This window comes from Ostrinia nubilalis, chromosome 12 (assembly GCF_963855985.1).
Source record: "Ostrinia nubilalis chromosome 12, ilOstNubi1.1, whole genome shotgun sequence".
NCBI lineage: Eukaryota > Metazoa > Arthropoda > Insecta > Lepidoptera > Crambidae > Ostrinia > Ostrinia nubilalis.
In genome coordinates, this window is record NC_087099.1 from 2,399,003 (window position 1) to 2,416,004 (window position 17,002).

The window sequence follows — 17,002 nt, forward strand, 5'->3', positions numbered from 1 at the left end:
TTTGATTTTCAGGTGAGACACACAATATAAAACAATATTTCCATTTTAACTAAAAAAACAACTTACGAGTGCGTATAAATATAATGTAGATGTAACATACATAATCAACCCGCAAGTGCGTATCTGACAACCAACAAGACAAACACGCATACATGGAATTACTATAACTAAAAGTGCTTAAAACTAAGTATCAATATTATAATTATTTTTGAAGGCACATGAATGCTTTTTAATTTTAAAAAAATTATAGCATTTTTATTGCTTTTAGGCACGTGAATTTTACTTCATTTAAAAGCGGTATCTATAATATTACGTACTATCGTCCATACTCTTTTTATATTTTAGCATTCACATAGAAATATTAATATTTTGCACTAGCATCTACGGGGAAGAAAGCAAAAACCGGTACAGACACTCAAAGGCTTCGAGATCGCAGATTTTCAAGCAAATAAGTGAGGACACTTTGCCATTTTTAAGACCGTAGCTACGAACGTAAGAACTTTTGAATTTCAGAGCTGAAATATATAAAATGTGAGGATTTTCTTGAAAGATTCAAGCTTTGTAGTGTTTTGATCATAGAACTATTGAGGGTTTCACAGTATCAAATGTCTCATGGGAGACAAATAAATGATAATGTGAAAACTAAAGGTTTGTTTCTACATTTACTGTTCAAATACGGCCTTGGTGGGTTATATTAATGTTATTTTATTAATTTATACGAAAATGAATTATTAAAATCATTAATTATTAATTTATTTAAATCATCGTCATTGTAGTCTAAGCTGCTGTAATTTTCATATTAATTTCTATACTATACTCTTAGGTGGTTTTTAGATCTGGAAAAGGTCGCGGGAGGTGCCTGGATGCGGGCTGCGCCGCAGGATTGGTCGTTATAGAAATCCTTGGGGAGGCCTTTGTCCAGCTTTTACTCATACGTACATAGGTATACGCATCTGATAATAATTTGCGAAAATTACTTTGATCGATTGTTTTTCTACACCCTGTATATTCGCAAGCTTCTCGAACTTACCGCAAGCGAAGTTTGGACTCAAGGCCAATCGTAGAGGACTTCGCTAAATTTGCCTTCGCGGCAATAATACAGGTGAAATCCCTAGGGCTAGAGCGATTGAACGTCTAAAGTTAGACGCTTAGATTCAGGGTTGGCAATAAACTGAATTTAAGTTTATTTTTTACTAGCTGACCCGGCGAACTCTGTTCCGCCTTAAAGGCAATAAATAAGCAAATCTTGCCTTATTTGCTCACCGTTTACACCTACCCTGGACTACGACAAACATTTTAACACCAAAATCATCTCAATCGGCCCAGCTGTTCTCGAGTTTTAATCAGACTAACGAACATCAATTTATTTTTATTTATATAGATTTTAGCCAAGTATTCGATTGACTGCTGTTATTTATTTAATTTATTGAATTGATACTACCCGCGAAACGACCCGGATTTCCCGATTTTACATTATACTCTTCTGGTTAATAACTCTACTGTCTATTGCTGAAAACTGCATTAAAATCCGATGCGTACGGAAGTTGGTGTACACCAATGTGCAATACAGCGGTAGCGAGTTGGGTTTACACAAAGCCATAAGTCAAAATCAAAAGTTAAATCATTATATCCGACTTGCATTTAGTTTACTATGTAACTAAGGAAAACCTGTAATTGACATTATTTGCTATATAATTTAAACATGATACTTGTAATTACATAAAAGAATATGGTGTAGATTTTCTTTGAATAAAAGGGTAATGTAGTTGCTATCCAAGATGGTAAAAACGATGGTACGTCGGCAAATTAATTAAATTTTTATTCCGGGAATTCGGGAACACCTAACAGAGCTCACATAGAAACCAAACAGCAGTTTCCTGGAACAATATGTGTAATTACGATTAATTGAATTTTTCAGGGTAATGAACACCTTTTTTCACTTTAAATATTAAAGTTTAAAATTATGTGGTGCGAACAGCTTCATACATATAATTGAGCTTCGTTCAATGAACTCCAGTTCACAGTTGTCTTTTGTTTTTTAATTTTTAATTTACGAATCATTTTAACAGGTGTTCAAGTACGTATGACATTGAATTCAAATTCAAATCTCGTTCGACAGCCCTAACCCAGGTCAAACTGTAGCAGTTGAAGTTAAATTGACCAATTAAAACTCGGAGATAGTTGTCAAGAGGACTCGCGATACTTTCGGCGGCCATTCAGCCCAGCTGCCGATAAGTGGAACTATGCTGTAGTCAAAATATAACCAGTAGGTTCGTTCTATGCTATATTGAGGAGAGAGAAACATTCTAAAGTGGACATTACGTATCTGATAAAAGGAATAGTTTTCTTTTTTTGTCTTCATAAGGTGGGGAACCTTATGAACTTTGCTTGACAACAAAAAAAAGGATACTGAATTTAGATTTATGAGAGGTATTTTAATCGCATTTAGCCTTTTTTAGGTGTAGCTACAAACGTTAAAGTTACCAATTTATAGTGAATGTTAAACTTACCAAATAATCTGCTCGCAGGAAGGATAATTTCTCTCTGGACGTCTAGGTGTACCTTGACAGAAAACGGAATATTAGACACTGTAACATTGATACACAGCTCATCACGAGAACTGGCGGCCATATACCATCTCCCTGCTACAAATTTCTTCGCTCAACGTCTCAATGCGCGAGTCCAACAGCCAATCAGGAACGTTCCTCGTCCGCGATCAATTTTGCGCACCAATCCGCGGGTGCTAACATTATATAACTTAAAACAAACGAAAATTTACTATAATTATTGTCACTCTTCATTTCTATCCACTGGATTACACACCAATTTTGAAAATCGAGGAGACGAGAGTTGTGATTGGAACTTATTAACCACTAGCGAGCTCGTAACCTAGGCGAGACTTGAACTAAAAATGTGCACTACATTTTAGTTCAAGTCTCGGCTAGGTTTCTAAAAATCGACATTGTCACAACAATCCTTTGTCTTAACTCTCCTCAGTCTCCCCTACGTATAGATGTATAGATTCATTTCTTACGGCCCTGTGACTATATTATAAACTGGCGCCCGTATTCACAAATGATGCTTGCTTATTGGTTCGTGTGTCACCCTGTGCGACCACGCGCACTGTGAGACCTCATAGTAATGTTTGTGAATACGGGCGTGAGACTGCTGTACATTACCTCCACTAGTTGATATCCAAACAACTAACTCGGATTAGCTGCCTAATGCCTAATCACGCTGAAATCGGTTCAAGATGACTATCCCATTGAACCAGAAAAGTAATATGGCATATTATTCGAGAATATTATCGGGGTTGAGGGCGTATAGTAATATGTATGAGGTTATTTATGGATTCTTGAATAGCACTAATTTGATAAAGCTCCTCCATATTACCGGAGTAAGAAGTCTCGGTATGATAAAAATGTCAAGTAGTCTAGGTCTATTCAAAAAGTAAATATTATTTACTAGCTTTCCGCCCGCGGCTTCGCCCGCGTGGAATTTTGTCTGTCACAGAAAAACTTTATCAAAAACCGGGATAAAAACTATCCTATGTCCTCAAACTATCTTTATGTCAGACATCAAAATCGGTTCAGTGGTTTAGGCGTGAAAGGAAGACAGACAGGCAGACAGGATTGTATTTTCTATCACCAATTTAAAAAAAATTGCCTTAGTTAAAATCATTGCAGTTAATACTTTTATTGGTCTCTATGTACGAGCATAAATTAATATAAGTCGATCTATGTGCTTAAATTACATATACAGTGTGAGTCACGTTAAAGTGTACATATGAAAATAGATTAAACTAGACCTATTTTTATCGACAAAAAGGAGGTCAAAAATTTTTTGAGATTTTTTTTTTAAATTTTATAGAATTTTTTTTCTTCCAATTACTTATTGTAGAGAAAACGTAATAACTTTTAAACTAAGCGGAATATCCTGATAAAATAAAAACAGTAATAATGCTAAATAACAGGCGATACTAAAAACATACATAAAATACACAAAAAAGGCCAACAAATAATAAAAAATGATACTTTTTGAAAAAAATCTGCTTTTAAATTCGTGTTTTTTTTGGTTATTTGATAAATTTCTCCAAAAAATGCCCCTATAACCGGTGGTTTTTATTACTTTGTATTATTTTCTATCGTATTACCTTCGTAAAACCAAAAATCGTATAGTCTCTATCCCTATCACAACGTTTGCAATGATCGTTTGAACTAAGCCTCTCCGGGCGCGCCATTCAACGCTTCGTTAACAACGAAACTGAAAATGGCTCTAGATTTGTAATTTTGATACAGACAAGTTAGATTTCAAATAAAAACAAAAGATTTCGAAGTAAAATAAGCATTTTAGTTAAAATTAAAATTGTCTCTAACTGTAGCGGAGAATAATGTTGTGGCAGGCCTTTGTTCAAACGATCATAGCAAATGTTGTGATAGGGTTAGAGACATGCGATTTTTGGTTTTACAAAGATAATACGATTGAGAATAATACAAAGTAATAAAAACCACCTGTTATAGGGGCATTTTTTGGAGAAATTTATCAAATAACCAAAAAAACACGAATTTTAAAGCAGATTTTTTTCAAAAAGTATCATTTTATATTATTTGTTGGCCTTTTTTGTGTATTTTATGTATTTTTTAGTATCGCCTGTTATTTAGCATTATTACTGTTTTTATTTTATCAGGATATACCGTTTAGTTTAAAAGTTATTACGTTTTCTTTACAATAAGTAATTGGAAGAAAAAAAATTCTATAAAAAATTAAAAAAAAATCTCAAAAATTTTTTGACCTCTTTTTTGTCGATAAAAATAGGTCTAGTTTCATCTATTTTCATATGTACACTTTAACGTGACTCACACTGTATTATCCCTCAAAATAATTATGAATAAACCATTTATGTGTAAACAAATCTAACTCTCAAACCGCACAAAAATACATAGCAATGAATATTAAAAGCGAACGATTGGAGGAAATGCGAATAATTTCAAACAATGTTATAATTCACGATTCGACGGAAAGCCTCGTGAATAGGGCTGCGCTAATATTGACACTGCCATTGTATGGACACAAGCAAATGACGAGCGATGGATATAAAGATAATTATTTCAAATGAATGTTTAATCATTATCGATTGTATAGTCTACAGCTTATTCTACATTTTTGTTGCAAAATTGCACCTTTTTAATAAGTATACATATGTACATAAAATACCACAATAAAGTTGAGTGCAAAGTAATATACAAAACAGTAAAACCAATGAGAATTAGCATTAAAAAAAACAGGAAATTCCTTTCAATCTCATTTGGGACCGTGTAAGATTTCCCAGATAATGATCATTGACTCGTGTTTTAGGCTTTTGTGGATTCAGAACTATAGATGAGAGAGACACATGATAAGTTTTAACACATTATGGAACAGCTAGTTTATAACGTTCAATAAACTATGTAAAGAAAAACAAACAACATCACAATTCAAAAATATCAGCCAATTTTTCACGTGTGCATAGCACCTAAAATTACACATGCACCTAAAACCTAACACACAAGAATGCCCGACATGCGCGAAAAAGTCATAAACAAAAATAATAAAACACACCATAAACCTGACATAGCCAGGATTCTTTTGGAAAGATATAAAAACATAACAAAATTTGTACACAGCGCCACAATGTTGCTGTACATTCTTTGCGGTGTCCTCGTGGTTTGTCAAGGTTACTCATTACCAAGCACGTTGGATATTAAACCAATTGAACATGCTAAAGGAAATCATTCAAACATTGAAGAAGGAGGTCTCTTACCTGGTCGTAAACCTTTGAATGATGGTCCTGTGCCAAATTATTTTGACTGGAGGCAAAAAGACGCCGTTTCGCCGGTGAAGAATCAATTAAATTGTGCTGCTTGCTGGGCTTTCGCTATTGTTGGTAATTATAATTTTATTAATTACCAATTATTTCGTATAATTAATTGAATCATAGATAGATATTCCAACATTTATTTAGCTAACCCTCTACAACAAACAAAACGAGATTTAACTTCATACTTAAGTATCTACTAACAAAACTCGATTGTCAACTGTAGTATATACCTAATAAATATAAAAAAAAAAAAAAAAACATGAATTTACGATATGAAATAACATCTTTGTAAGTATCTACGCAATAGGACCTCTAACTAGAGCATCTGTTGAGACAGCTAAACAATATTATAAAATATTATATAAAAAACTTCGTATCTTAATATGCAGAGCTCCTTGTTTTTGGGGATAGGAAAAAGTTTTTTTTTTTTTTTCGAATTTTCCCGGAAATTTCAACAATTTCATATCAGCTTCTTGGTCACTTACCAAGCAACCAGTTATGAAGCGACATAATAATATGTCGTTAATTATAAACGATCTTAAGTGTCGTGATTACCGCTGTAATTAATTACTTCCTATGAACCATCAGGGAACAGCAATATCAATTACCTACCATCACCATTGATATTATGTGTCTTAATTACTGCTTAAGTAAGAGTTTCTGTATTAAAATAGTTCGTCAGTGCCAGCTTGAAATGGTTTACATTAATGTGCTTTTTCTGGAAAAACAACAACTGCCTCAAGCTCATAAGAATATAAAGAATTTTATGAGTTTTCAGTTTGCTTACAGCGAAGAAAAATCTAGTAAATAATGAAGAAGAATCCTTTTCTATATGATACGAGTAAGTGAATTTCCTAGGGATTTTATTGTTTCAATGCTTCTTTTCAAATTCTAACATAAACACCAATTATTTTGGTGGCTTTAATTTTCTTCTTCTGTCATCTTTGTCATGAATATAGACCAGCTAGAGCATTTCTATGTAATGTAACGTTCTTACGAATTACACAATACAGGTGAAACATACGAAGTTTGGTTCGTGACAGGGTGATACCTAGAATACATAGAGCGCTCTTTGTTCTATTACAAGTAATTGCTCTAGTCTTTACTCACCTTTATACATACAAATGGGAGACGAAAATTTTAAAAAATAAATTCTGCCATGTTTTGATCCATATGAGACGCTTATGGTAGCTTCAAAGTTGTTTCCTTGACTCCATTCTTACAAGTAGTAACAACAAGAGCTCCAATCGAGAGCTTACAAAATACCTCGTACCCACGATCCGTTGAACATTCTAGATGATGGAACATTCTAGGACAGATTTGTGTTAGTAAGCACACATATCTGGCGAGATGCCTTGATTGAGCGTTGATAAAGGCAAACTCCTCGACCGGGCCTTTGAGGGGTCTCCTTTGAGGGCTAAACACAGCAATTATATTCATTTGCATAGTGCAATGGCAGTAGGCCAACCATGAAATGAAATACCGGAGTTACTAGCTTACCATAAACTCGTACCTACTATGTAGGTATATTGAGATAAGTTCGAGTATACCTAAGCTGTAATAAGCTTGATAACTTTATGAATTTTAAAGCACCATGGTTTAATTAATGAAATAAATAAAATAAGGGAGAATCAAATATAGGAGATACGATGAACATCTGATAGGTATTGTAAAAATTTTGAAATTTATATTATGAGCTAAATATTGCAATTTTTGGAAATATTTGTGAATGTGGAAGGAAGTCGAACCTTTACTTCGAACTCCTCGTATGTTCTTCTGATTAATTTCTTTGCGGGTCCAATGACAGTTTAACTTTCCCCGGGACAAACTGCACCTTCACTGGTTGCGTTTTTATTGGTGCCGTTTATTAGGATTCCAAATTCCTAATTAATGTATACTAAAAATATCTATTGGTAGCGGCCTGCGTCCAACCTTTATGATGTGTCAGTCCATCTTGTGGGTGGACGTCCTACGCTGCATTTTCCGATAGATTAACATGAAAAACATTGGGGGAGGCCTATGTTCAGCAATGAACGTCCTATCCTATGGCTGAAATGATGATGATGATGATGATGATGATGATGATGATGATGAAAAATATCTATTCCAGGTGCAGTCGAGAGTCATGTGATGATCTACACTGGTGTAAAGGAACTCTTATCTGAACAGTTCCTTATCGACTGCAGCCCCTTCAAAAATGGTTGCGGAGACGCTTCTCTGTTGAAATCATATTCGTAAGGGTTTTTTTTAAATATTTTTTGTCGCAAAATCGTCTCTATTTTTAGGAACTTGAGGCCATCGTGTTTAGCTTAACGAACCAACGTCTGTGCATCGACAGTGGATTAATTAGCACCACCTGACTTTAACCGTAACTATAACGATAACTGGTGTTTTGGACGAAGTTTGACAGAGATGTAATCCAGCTTTAAAACTTTGGTTTTATAAACTAGCTCTACTTGGAGATAATTTTAGCTAGCACTCAAGATTTACTGATTGTGATCGAGGTTATGTGCAAAAGTTGTAAAAGTCATTACGGAATAGTCACAGGTGGAAACAATTACCTACTTAACTATACCAACATAACAGTCTTTGTAGAGAATATGATACGTATAGAAGCAAACCTCTTTTAAACTAAATGATATAAATGATGCTTACTTTCTACAGGCATATAGTAACCCAATTGGGCGGGATACTCCGCGACAATGACTACTATCCATACGAGAACGGCCAAAACAACTGCAGATGGTCAAGACCTGAGCATAACTTTGTAAATGTTCTACCAGTTCCGGTGATTGGCTTCCGAAGGGTGAACTCTGATGAAGACTTGATGGCAGAGTGGCTGTATAGATATGGACCGGTAACTGCAGGTATACATAACATAGATTTATCTATTACCAGCTACCTACGAGTGTATTAAGCTAGTTTCCTAAAAAAATTTTTTTAGTCCGTCAATTTTAATATAAAAAAGTATTGGACACAATCAAACAAATAATTACAAAGTTATAGTGCTTTGAAGTTCCGCGCGACGTCACAAAGTGCTGCACTTTTACGCACTCACTGACGTCACGAGCCTTTTCTTTAGAACTTTGGCACGCTTTATCTTTTTACATTTTCATTAGTTTCAAAAAGTGAAAAATACTTGTCGAGTAGTTTTTGATAAGCTAACTGACGAACTAATTAAAACTCTTGCTTTTTTACCCAGGAAACATCCCTATTATTGCAAAATTAACTAACAATGTTATGAAATTGAGAACCTCTTCTTTTTTGAAGACGGTTAATAAAACTTTTTCATAGAATCATAACACGCAACGTGAAAATGAACAAAATGGAAATGTGAGAGATTCTAGAAAAAAATTCTTTGAAGTCCAGACTAAGTAATTGTCGCAGTCTACCCTTTAGTGTGGCATTTAACCAAAATAGTTATCTACATGGAAAAACAAGATAACCCATACATTTGCTTTGCTATAATTATGACGTGTTTACGTGTGAAATTATTCAGCACAATGGTATCCTATTACAAAATATTATTTTCAATTAAATAATTATCATTTATCCACAGGGATAAACTCCGCATCTATGGCTAGATACAAGGGAGGTATCGATGAACCACAAGAGGAATACTGTGACCCAGAGACACCGAATCATTCTGTCTTGATCGTGGGATACAACGAATATGGTAAGACATTTAAATAATTGTCCATGGTATTTTATTAGAAAGAAAGAAAACATGTTTATTCAGTATCACACATTATTAATTTACAACAATAAAAAAAAGTACTTAAACATGATACTAAAAAGGCGGGCCACTCAGCATGTGTCGTAGCAACTCGGGAATGCCACTACGCTGGTCTTCCGTGGACACCCAGAGAGAAAGAGCGCACTACAGATATCAATTGCTAATATGTTAATGCCAGACCTGCCTATGTGAAGATAGGCAGGCCTTTGGGACTGTTTTAGATTCACACAGTGACCATAAACGCCACTGAAAATCTCTGAAAGTCACTCAAAGTCAATGAAAAGGCAAATTCTGCAACTTCGTTTACTGGGATGATATTTTCCAGTTATTTTGATATAAAAACTAAATTACTGAACTGATTTAAAATATTTGATTTATTTTTCAGTGCCACAAAACCCAAAGGAGCCCCGAGTCAAGTACTGGATAATAAAGAACTCGTGGGGCAAAGAGTTCGGGGACAAAGGCTATTACTACCTGGTGCGCGGGCGCAACGCGTGCGGCATCGCCAACGATGTGTCTTTGCCTTTTGTGCAATAAAAAACATACTTAATGGTATTGGGAACCTCTATTAAAATATGGGCGTAAATAAAATATATTTCTTCCTTTTTAAACTGAATTATATTTCATCAATTAAAACACCATGCTATTACGCCCGTCTATAGAATCAGTTGACAATAAGATGACAGACATCAAAACATAAAGAAGAAAAATATGCTCTATGGAAGCTATCCACGGAGTCCCGTATACTCAGTAAATTAATTTTTGCACTTCAAATCAATACCTACTCTCCTCCTTTCTTTGAAGTCGGTTAAAAGTTTTTTTTTCTTTAAATATTTGAGTTTATTATAAAAGTGAACGCATTTCATATGCATGGATTCAAAGAAAGCAATAACATGGCCATTGGCCATGTAGGTACCTCACCAATTTTTCGAAGTTGAAACGAATATTGTTTAAAAGCTGTGACTACAAAAATATTAAAGACCCTATTCTTCAGACATCTTCTTAAACATGCAAAGTGACAAAATTATTATTTGAATTATTACTGATATGATTATTTTATTTCAGACATTACTTCATTAGGTGCATACTTTCGAGAATCTACCAAAACATTCGTTTCAGCAGAATTCTAAACGCCTTTAATAAAAACAAATGCCGATCTTTAAGTGAATTTCATCCAGAATTTTCCAGTTATTCCCATTTCACACCGTAAGATGAAGAAAGAAGGATTTATTTAAAGAATTCTCATTTTAATTTTAAATTTAATACCACCATCTTTCATGTAGATACGGCATACATCAAGCTAAAAAACATCAACATTATGGTGCCTTAAGATGTTATATTAAGGTCCTATTTTGCAACAAGAACCTCAGAAAATAATTAATTTAAAATCTGTTTGATTAAATAAACAAACAAAATGTATTAAAATCCTGCGCCTTTCTAGTCCAATCATAATTGATAGCTTCGCAACAAAATTACTTCATTTACTTAAAATACTTTTCATTTTAATAGTGGGTAAAAGACTAAATTAATTCTTGAGCTTGTGAAACAAATTGATTGCTTCAATTAAGCTGCATAGAGCGTGGGTTTCTCAGTGTACCTAAGTAAGCTTTGAAAAGCCTTTGAAGTTTTCATTCTGAAATGGGTTGACTTGAGGCCTACTTGAAGCCTGCTTAGTGACTTACTGAGAAACAGTCGACAGCACTGCAGACTCTATTATTGCTGCAAAATACAACCTAATTAAGTATTTGATAGTACAGAGTATAGTTAATTGGCTGTAGCCTGTACCACAGAATAATAATAAGTACTACGTACAGAAGTTTTACTTCGCGAAGGTATTTAAAAAAATGTATGCTCAATGTCATTAACAATATGGTATAATTTAGCCTGTCTCAAGAGTCAAGCACCATTTTGTCGACAAACGTCAGTGATCGGCACTGCGCCGAAGCTATAGGGCTGACTTCGGTAAAATGATGTGACGTGAGGTGCCAAACTGCGGAAAATGGCGGAGGAAATACATGATTTAGCATGAATTATCATGAATAATATTAACTACTTATTTACCTCTCAGTGTCTTGAGGCAACTTAAAAAAGTACATTCTGTGTTTTTATTATTATTTAGGCAGTTAAATACTGCACAGTATTTAGTACACCATTTTCTTCCATCATACACAAGAATACGCGTGCGTGAGTCAATGTTCGGTCGTATGTGAGGCCTTGTCGAATCGTATCCTGTAGGTGGGCCATCGTGCGTGTTTTGTTTTCGATGTAAACTCGCGGAGATGAACAGGCCTGCCTGTACATTAAAACCTTTCAACTGGCAACTTCGTTTACAAAGTACACACTTTTGATGGCTTAAGAACGCTTATGTTTTTATTTCAAAAACAATAAAATAAAGGTTATTTTAAGTTAAACATACTAGCATATTCGTTCGTCCGTTCGTTTCAGCCGAAAGACGTCCACTGCTGGACAAAGGCCTCCCCCAAGGATTTCCACGAAGACCGATCCTGCGCCGCTCGCATCCAGGCACCTCCCGCGACCATCACCAGATCGTCGGTCCACCTAGTGGGAGGCCTGCCCACGCTACGTCTTTCGGCTCGTGGTCGCCACTCAAGAACTTTCCTGCCCCACTAGCATATAATACTCTATAGAGTTGCACGAGAACTGGGAACTTTTAAATTGCCATTCGTCTAATTTGCATACGAAATAATCCAAATGGCATTCATCTGTATAGATTCGAATCAGTTGACGCTAAACCCCATAGTTTTAACACAATCACCATGAACGGCAGTAAACGCTAACATCGAGTCCCATCAGGTAATCACCTGATGTAGATCAAAAATATCTTTATCAATAGTCTATTCTCTTTATTCTCAAAATATCTATCATTGTTAGTATACGTCAAAAACATAGATCATCTCGTATGTATTAAAAAAATATCCGACTGCATGCCGAATACAAATGGCTATGTTTTATTTGTTAAATTCATTCTGTAGGTATTGAAGTGCCGTTCAAAAGCAATATTCAAATGTACTTGCGGGAAATTTTACACAAACGAGGCTCGGGCAACTTTCACAGAAATTGAAATGGGATTTCCTTGCTTTAACTTTGTAAATGCCAATAAGAACTAAACTCATTAGTCGAGTTTTTGCGGAATTGTCGATTTGCTCGATTATTCTCACATTTGATTTACGAGCACCTAGCGAACTCTTTGCTGAATCTTAACCAGCTGAAATTAAAATTTGAACTTTTTAATTTACTTTATTTAACGTTAATCTGGTTCGCTCCAGCAGAGCAGAGGAAAACGCAGCGTGGGACGTCCACCCACAAGGTGGACCGACGACAAAATAAAGGTAAGCAGGAAGGCGCTGGACGAAGGCCGCTACCAATCGATCAACATGGAAATCATTGTTAGAGGCCTATGTTCAGCACTGGACGTCCTGTGGCTGTAATGATGATGATGATAAATTAATGTTAAGTGGGTATGTAGACAGAGAATATTACTTTGAACACCACAGAAAAGAAATACCAAATCAAAACGGCATTTATGTGGTGGAGATCTTGACTAGACAATCCAGGGAGAGAACATTATTGTTAGGTACAAACATACTTTAATTGAATCGTAAGCCCATAAAAGGAAAATTAATTTAGTAAGTCAGAGACATTTTGTCGCCCATTTAATAAAACCTGCTTGCTAGAAGAAACTCATGTTCGGTACTTTTTTCGTGAGACATAGATAATCAATTTATTAGACGTAGGTAATTAATTGCCAATTTCAGCTTAACTAATATCGTGGAAATATATTTTATTACCTAGTTACTATACAGGGAGTAAGTACTCGTACAAGGACTTCTTATCTTCATATTATCTAACAACGTAATTAGATTATTTTGTAAGTTGGTATAGCAACTAAATTATTTTCGCAATGTGCCCTGTCCTTCAACTTTCTGATTGGCTAGGTGGTACAAAAAATAATTATACATAATCATCACCATTCTTGGCCTAGTGTTTCGCTTACTGAAATTACATCTTGAATAGCTTCAAGTGTAGTCACTTGGAGTAAATGTTAGGATAAATAAGAAATTATTTTATAACTCAATCTAGTATTTGTTCCTATTTTACTCTGCTATAGGTACTAGCTCTGCCTAGTTTGAGGCGAGTTCTTCAGAGTTATTCTCGATTTGCCACAAAGTAGATTTGTCACGAAGAAAAGCACGTCCAATCACACTTTTATTATTTCGTTTTCATTATTTTGGAGTATTTTCATATACTTTATCGCTCTAGCTCGCATCAATACTTATGACTATAATTTGTATATTTTAAAGACTGTAAAACCTTGAAAAGGAGGCTGACAATAGTGACTGAGTTTCTTGCGCTGCTTCTTCTCAGCACTGGCCCATTTATTGTCCCGAAGCAGTGGTAGGGTTAATATTGGGACGTGTAAAAGCGCTTTTTTAAAGCCTATTTGCAAAAATAAATGAATTTTATGAATTTTTTATTTTATCACGTTTGAGACGAATTTACTTTTAATGTGAAAAATCGACCTTGTGGCAAATCGACTACAACCCGTTCTTCGTGGGTAGTTCTTTTATTTTAAAAGAATCAACTTAACCAAGTATAATTCCTTTAGGAGTTCTCATTCTGGCTACACCCTGTATAGTTTCTAAACACAGGTTGACGTTCACGGTGCCAGCTAATTACAAGTTTCGAAGGTCCGAGATCTATCCAGATTAGGAAGGGCGGAAATTAAATTTCTGTTATGTTAACACTGTTTGTACATCTTGCCGGTGATTGAGAATGAATTTGTTTAGTTAACAAACTAATTATATACATTTAGAGGCTATTAGTATATACCAAAAGACTCGTTAACTTGCAGTAAATAGGTCTTGAAAGAACTAATTTGTAGCCTAATCTTACTAATATCTTACTAATATTATCTTACTTCTTACGCATGGATGTCTGGATGTTTGTTACTCTTTCACGCAAAAACTACTGAACGGATTTTGATGAAACTTTACAGTATTACTGTTTATAACCCAGAATAACATATAGGCTATAATTTATGACGATCTGTGACAGACTAAATTTCACGCGGGTGAAGCCGCGGGCTAAAGCTTAGTACTTAGTAAAGCAAATTAGTTGATGAATTTCTGAGTCGGACAGATCAGAATAAATTAGAAAATAGCTATTCCGAATACCTGGAAACGTTTATTAGTTTATCAAGTGTTGAATATTTACCAAAAATGGCATAATTAAAAAATTTTTGTACTTACTTCACTATTAAAGGAATATCTAGAAGCTGGATGGATTAAATTTCTCTTTAATGTCGTTAATAGGAATTTGGGAAAAATCGTTTAACTTATCGTCTATCTCAAAACGCTTTCAATGTGCTAACAATCAAGTATGAGATGTAAATACTAGACGACATGGCGTCAACCTAAACACTGCTTTCATCATCATCATCATCATTTCAGCCATAGGACGTCCACTGCTGAACATAGGCCTCCCCTAATGCTTTCCACGTTGATCGTTTGGTAGCGGCCTGGATCCAGCGCTTCCCTGCTACCTTTACGATGTCGTCGGTCCACCTTGTAGGTGGACGTCCCACGCTGCGTTTTCCGGTACGCGGCCTCCATTCCAGAACCTTGCTGCCCCATCGGCCTTATTCTAACACTGCTTTATTCTGTTACAATAAGTAACATTAGGTAGGATCATGGATACTTCGATACATCCACATTCAACGAAGCAATTACAACATTCGAATCTTTAACGAATAATAAACGTAGTTTAAAGATAAAATATTTGCTATTTTTACAAAAAAGCCGTTGTGTCACTTTTATAACGTTTTTAACGTGCATTTTAAAACTGCCATAACAGTTTCAGTGCCCAATAAAATTTTAAAATCAAAAGTTTCATTTCAAAACTGTGGAAAAGTGGAGTTAGACGCCAAATTGAGATATCGGTTAAGAGAAACTTTGCTAGAAACATTACCCTAGGATTCAATAAGCCAGTCAGACATTAAAATATTGAAAGTCGACGCAAAGTTTCCTAATAAAAAAGGTCCCATTTGTTAAAATGAAAAACGGTTGCCACTTCTCACTTTTCTGCTCGCCGGCTTTGGCTGAGGAATTTATTTGAAGTGAGAGGAGTATTTAAGGGAATCGTTATAATAGTTAGGTACGTCAAATATCGGTTTTCGATTAGCAACCATCAAGTTAATGTAATTAATATCTACGAGTATATCTATAAAAGCGAAAGATCACTGATTGACTGACTCACTCGTCTCAGAAACTACAAGAGCTAGAAGTCTAAAATTTTGCATGGGGGTTCCTTTTAAAACGTAGGTGCTCACTAAAACGGGATTTTGCAAAATTCAACCCCTAAGGAGGTAAAACAGGATCCACGCGTACGAAGTCGCAGGCGGCCGCTAGTCATATAATATGTATAAAATGAGTAAATATAAGAACTTAACTAGTTATCCTAGTAGCGGTAGGCCAAATCCAACATTTGCCTTTAATATTAAAGAGACTTAGAATAGAGACTATATTTATATTAGTCTGGTGTTTTATATTAGCTAAACTTGTATTATAGGCAACAAACAAAGTATATCATAAAGGTAAACATTACTTTTTGGAATTATTATCCAACATCTAGCTAGACCAATTCAAACACAAATGTTCAATGTTCATGCATACAAATTCCTACCACTATTATAAATGCGATAGTAATGGTTTATGGTTTAAGACATTTATTTCTCTAAAAGAATTACATTCACTTACAAGAGAAATACAAAATTAACCTTAAAACTATAGATTATTTAAAGTTTATACAATTTTAATTGTTTACATTTTAATATTTTTTGCACGAAGCAGACGCGTACAATAGCAGTCACTCGAGTATTAATACAGGGTGACTGGAACTGAACCCGCCATAGCTAATACGCGTATAGAGGAGGTCATTTGCTAATTATTGAACCTTACTTTCTATGACTAAAGTTTTATAGTTTAGGAGATATGACAATTTTTATACTTGTTTCAGATTTTCCCGAAATTTGACCTAATAACTGCTTAAATTTTTTTTCTCGCATGATTTTAACCGATTTTTTTATTTGATACTAATATCGAATAAACCTTTAGTCAAATAAAATAAATTTCAGATCTAGATAATGATTCAATAACTAGTTACGAGCCGCCAAAGTTCAACAAAAGTACAAACCACGATAAAAAATTCAAATTCGATTTCGATTTAAGAAAAAACTAATGGTGATAATGGATTGCCAATGATCTTAAAAATATCTCTACCTTCTCTTCTTTCCAATGATATATCACACGTAGTAATTAGATATTGAAATTTATTAAAAATTCAAAGTTTATGGAAGAAAATGGAGTAATTTACGAAAATTATCCATACAA

General features: G+C 34.7%; 1 protein-coding gene across 1 annotated transcript in view; it reads left to right on the forward strand.

The window, feature by feature from the left end:
* The window catches only part of LOC135076777 (uncharacterized), a 245,741-nt gene extending 235,537 nt beyond the window's left edge, over positions 1-10,204 (forward strand). Inside the window, exons 2-5 of the mRNA XM_063971206.1 lie at positions 7,968-8,091; positions 8,522-8,724; positions 9,417-9,533; positions 9,979-10,204. Of these exons, the coding sequence (XP_063827276.1) occupies positions 7,988-8,091; positions 8,522-8,724; positions 9,417-9,533; positions 9,979-10,130 (576 nt within the window). The 5' untranslated portion in view covers positions 7,968-7,987 and the 3' untranslated portion in view covers positions 10,131-10,204. The remainder of the gene's footprint in view (positions 1-7,967; positions 8,092-8,521; positions 8,725-9,416; positions 9,534-9,978) is intronic.
* Positions 10,205-17,002: the final 6,798 nt, after the last annotated feature.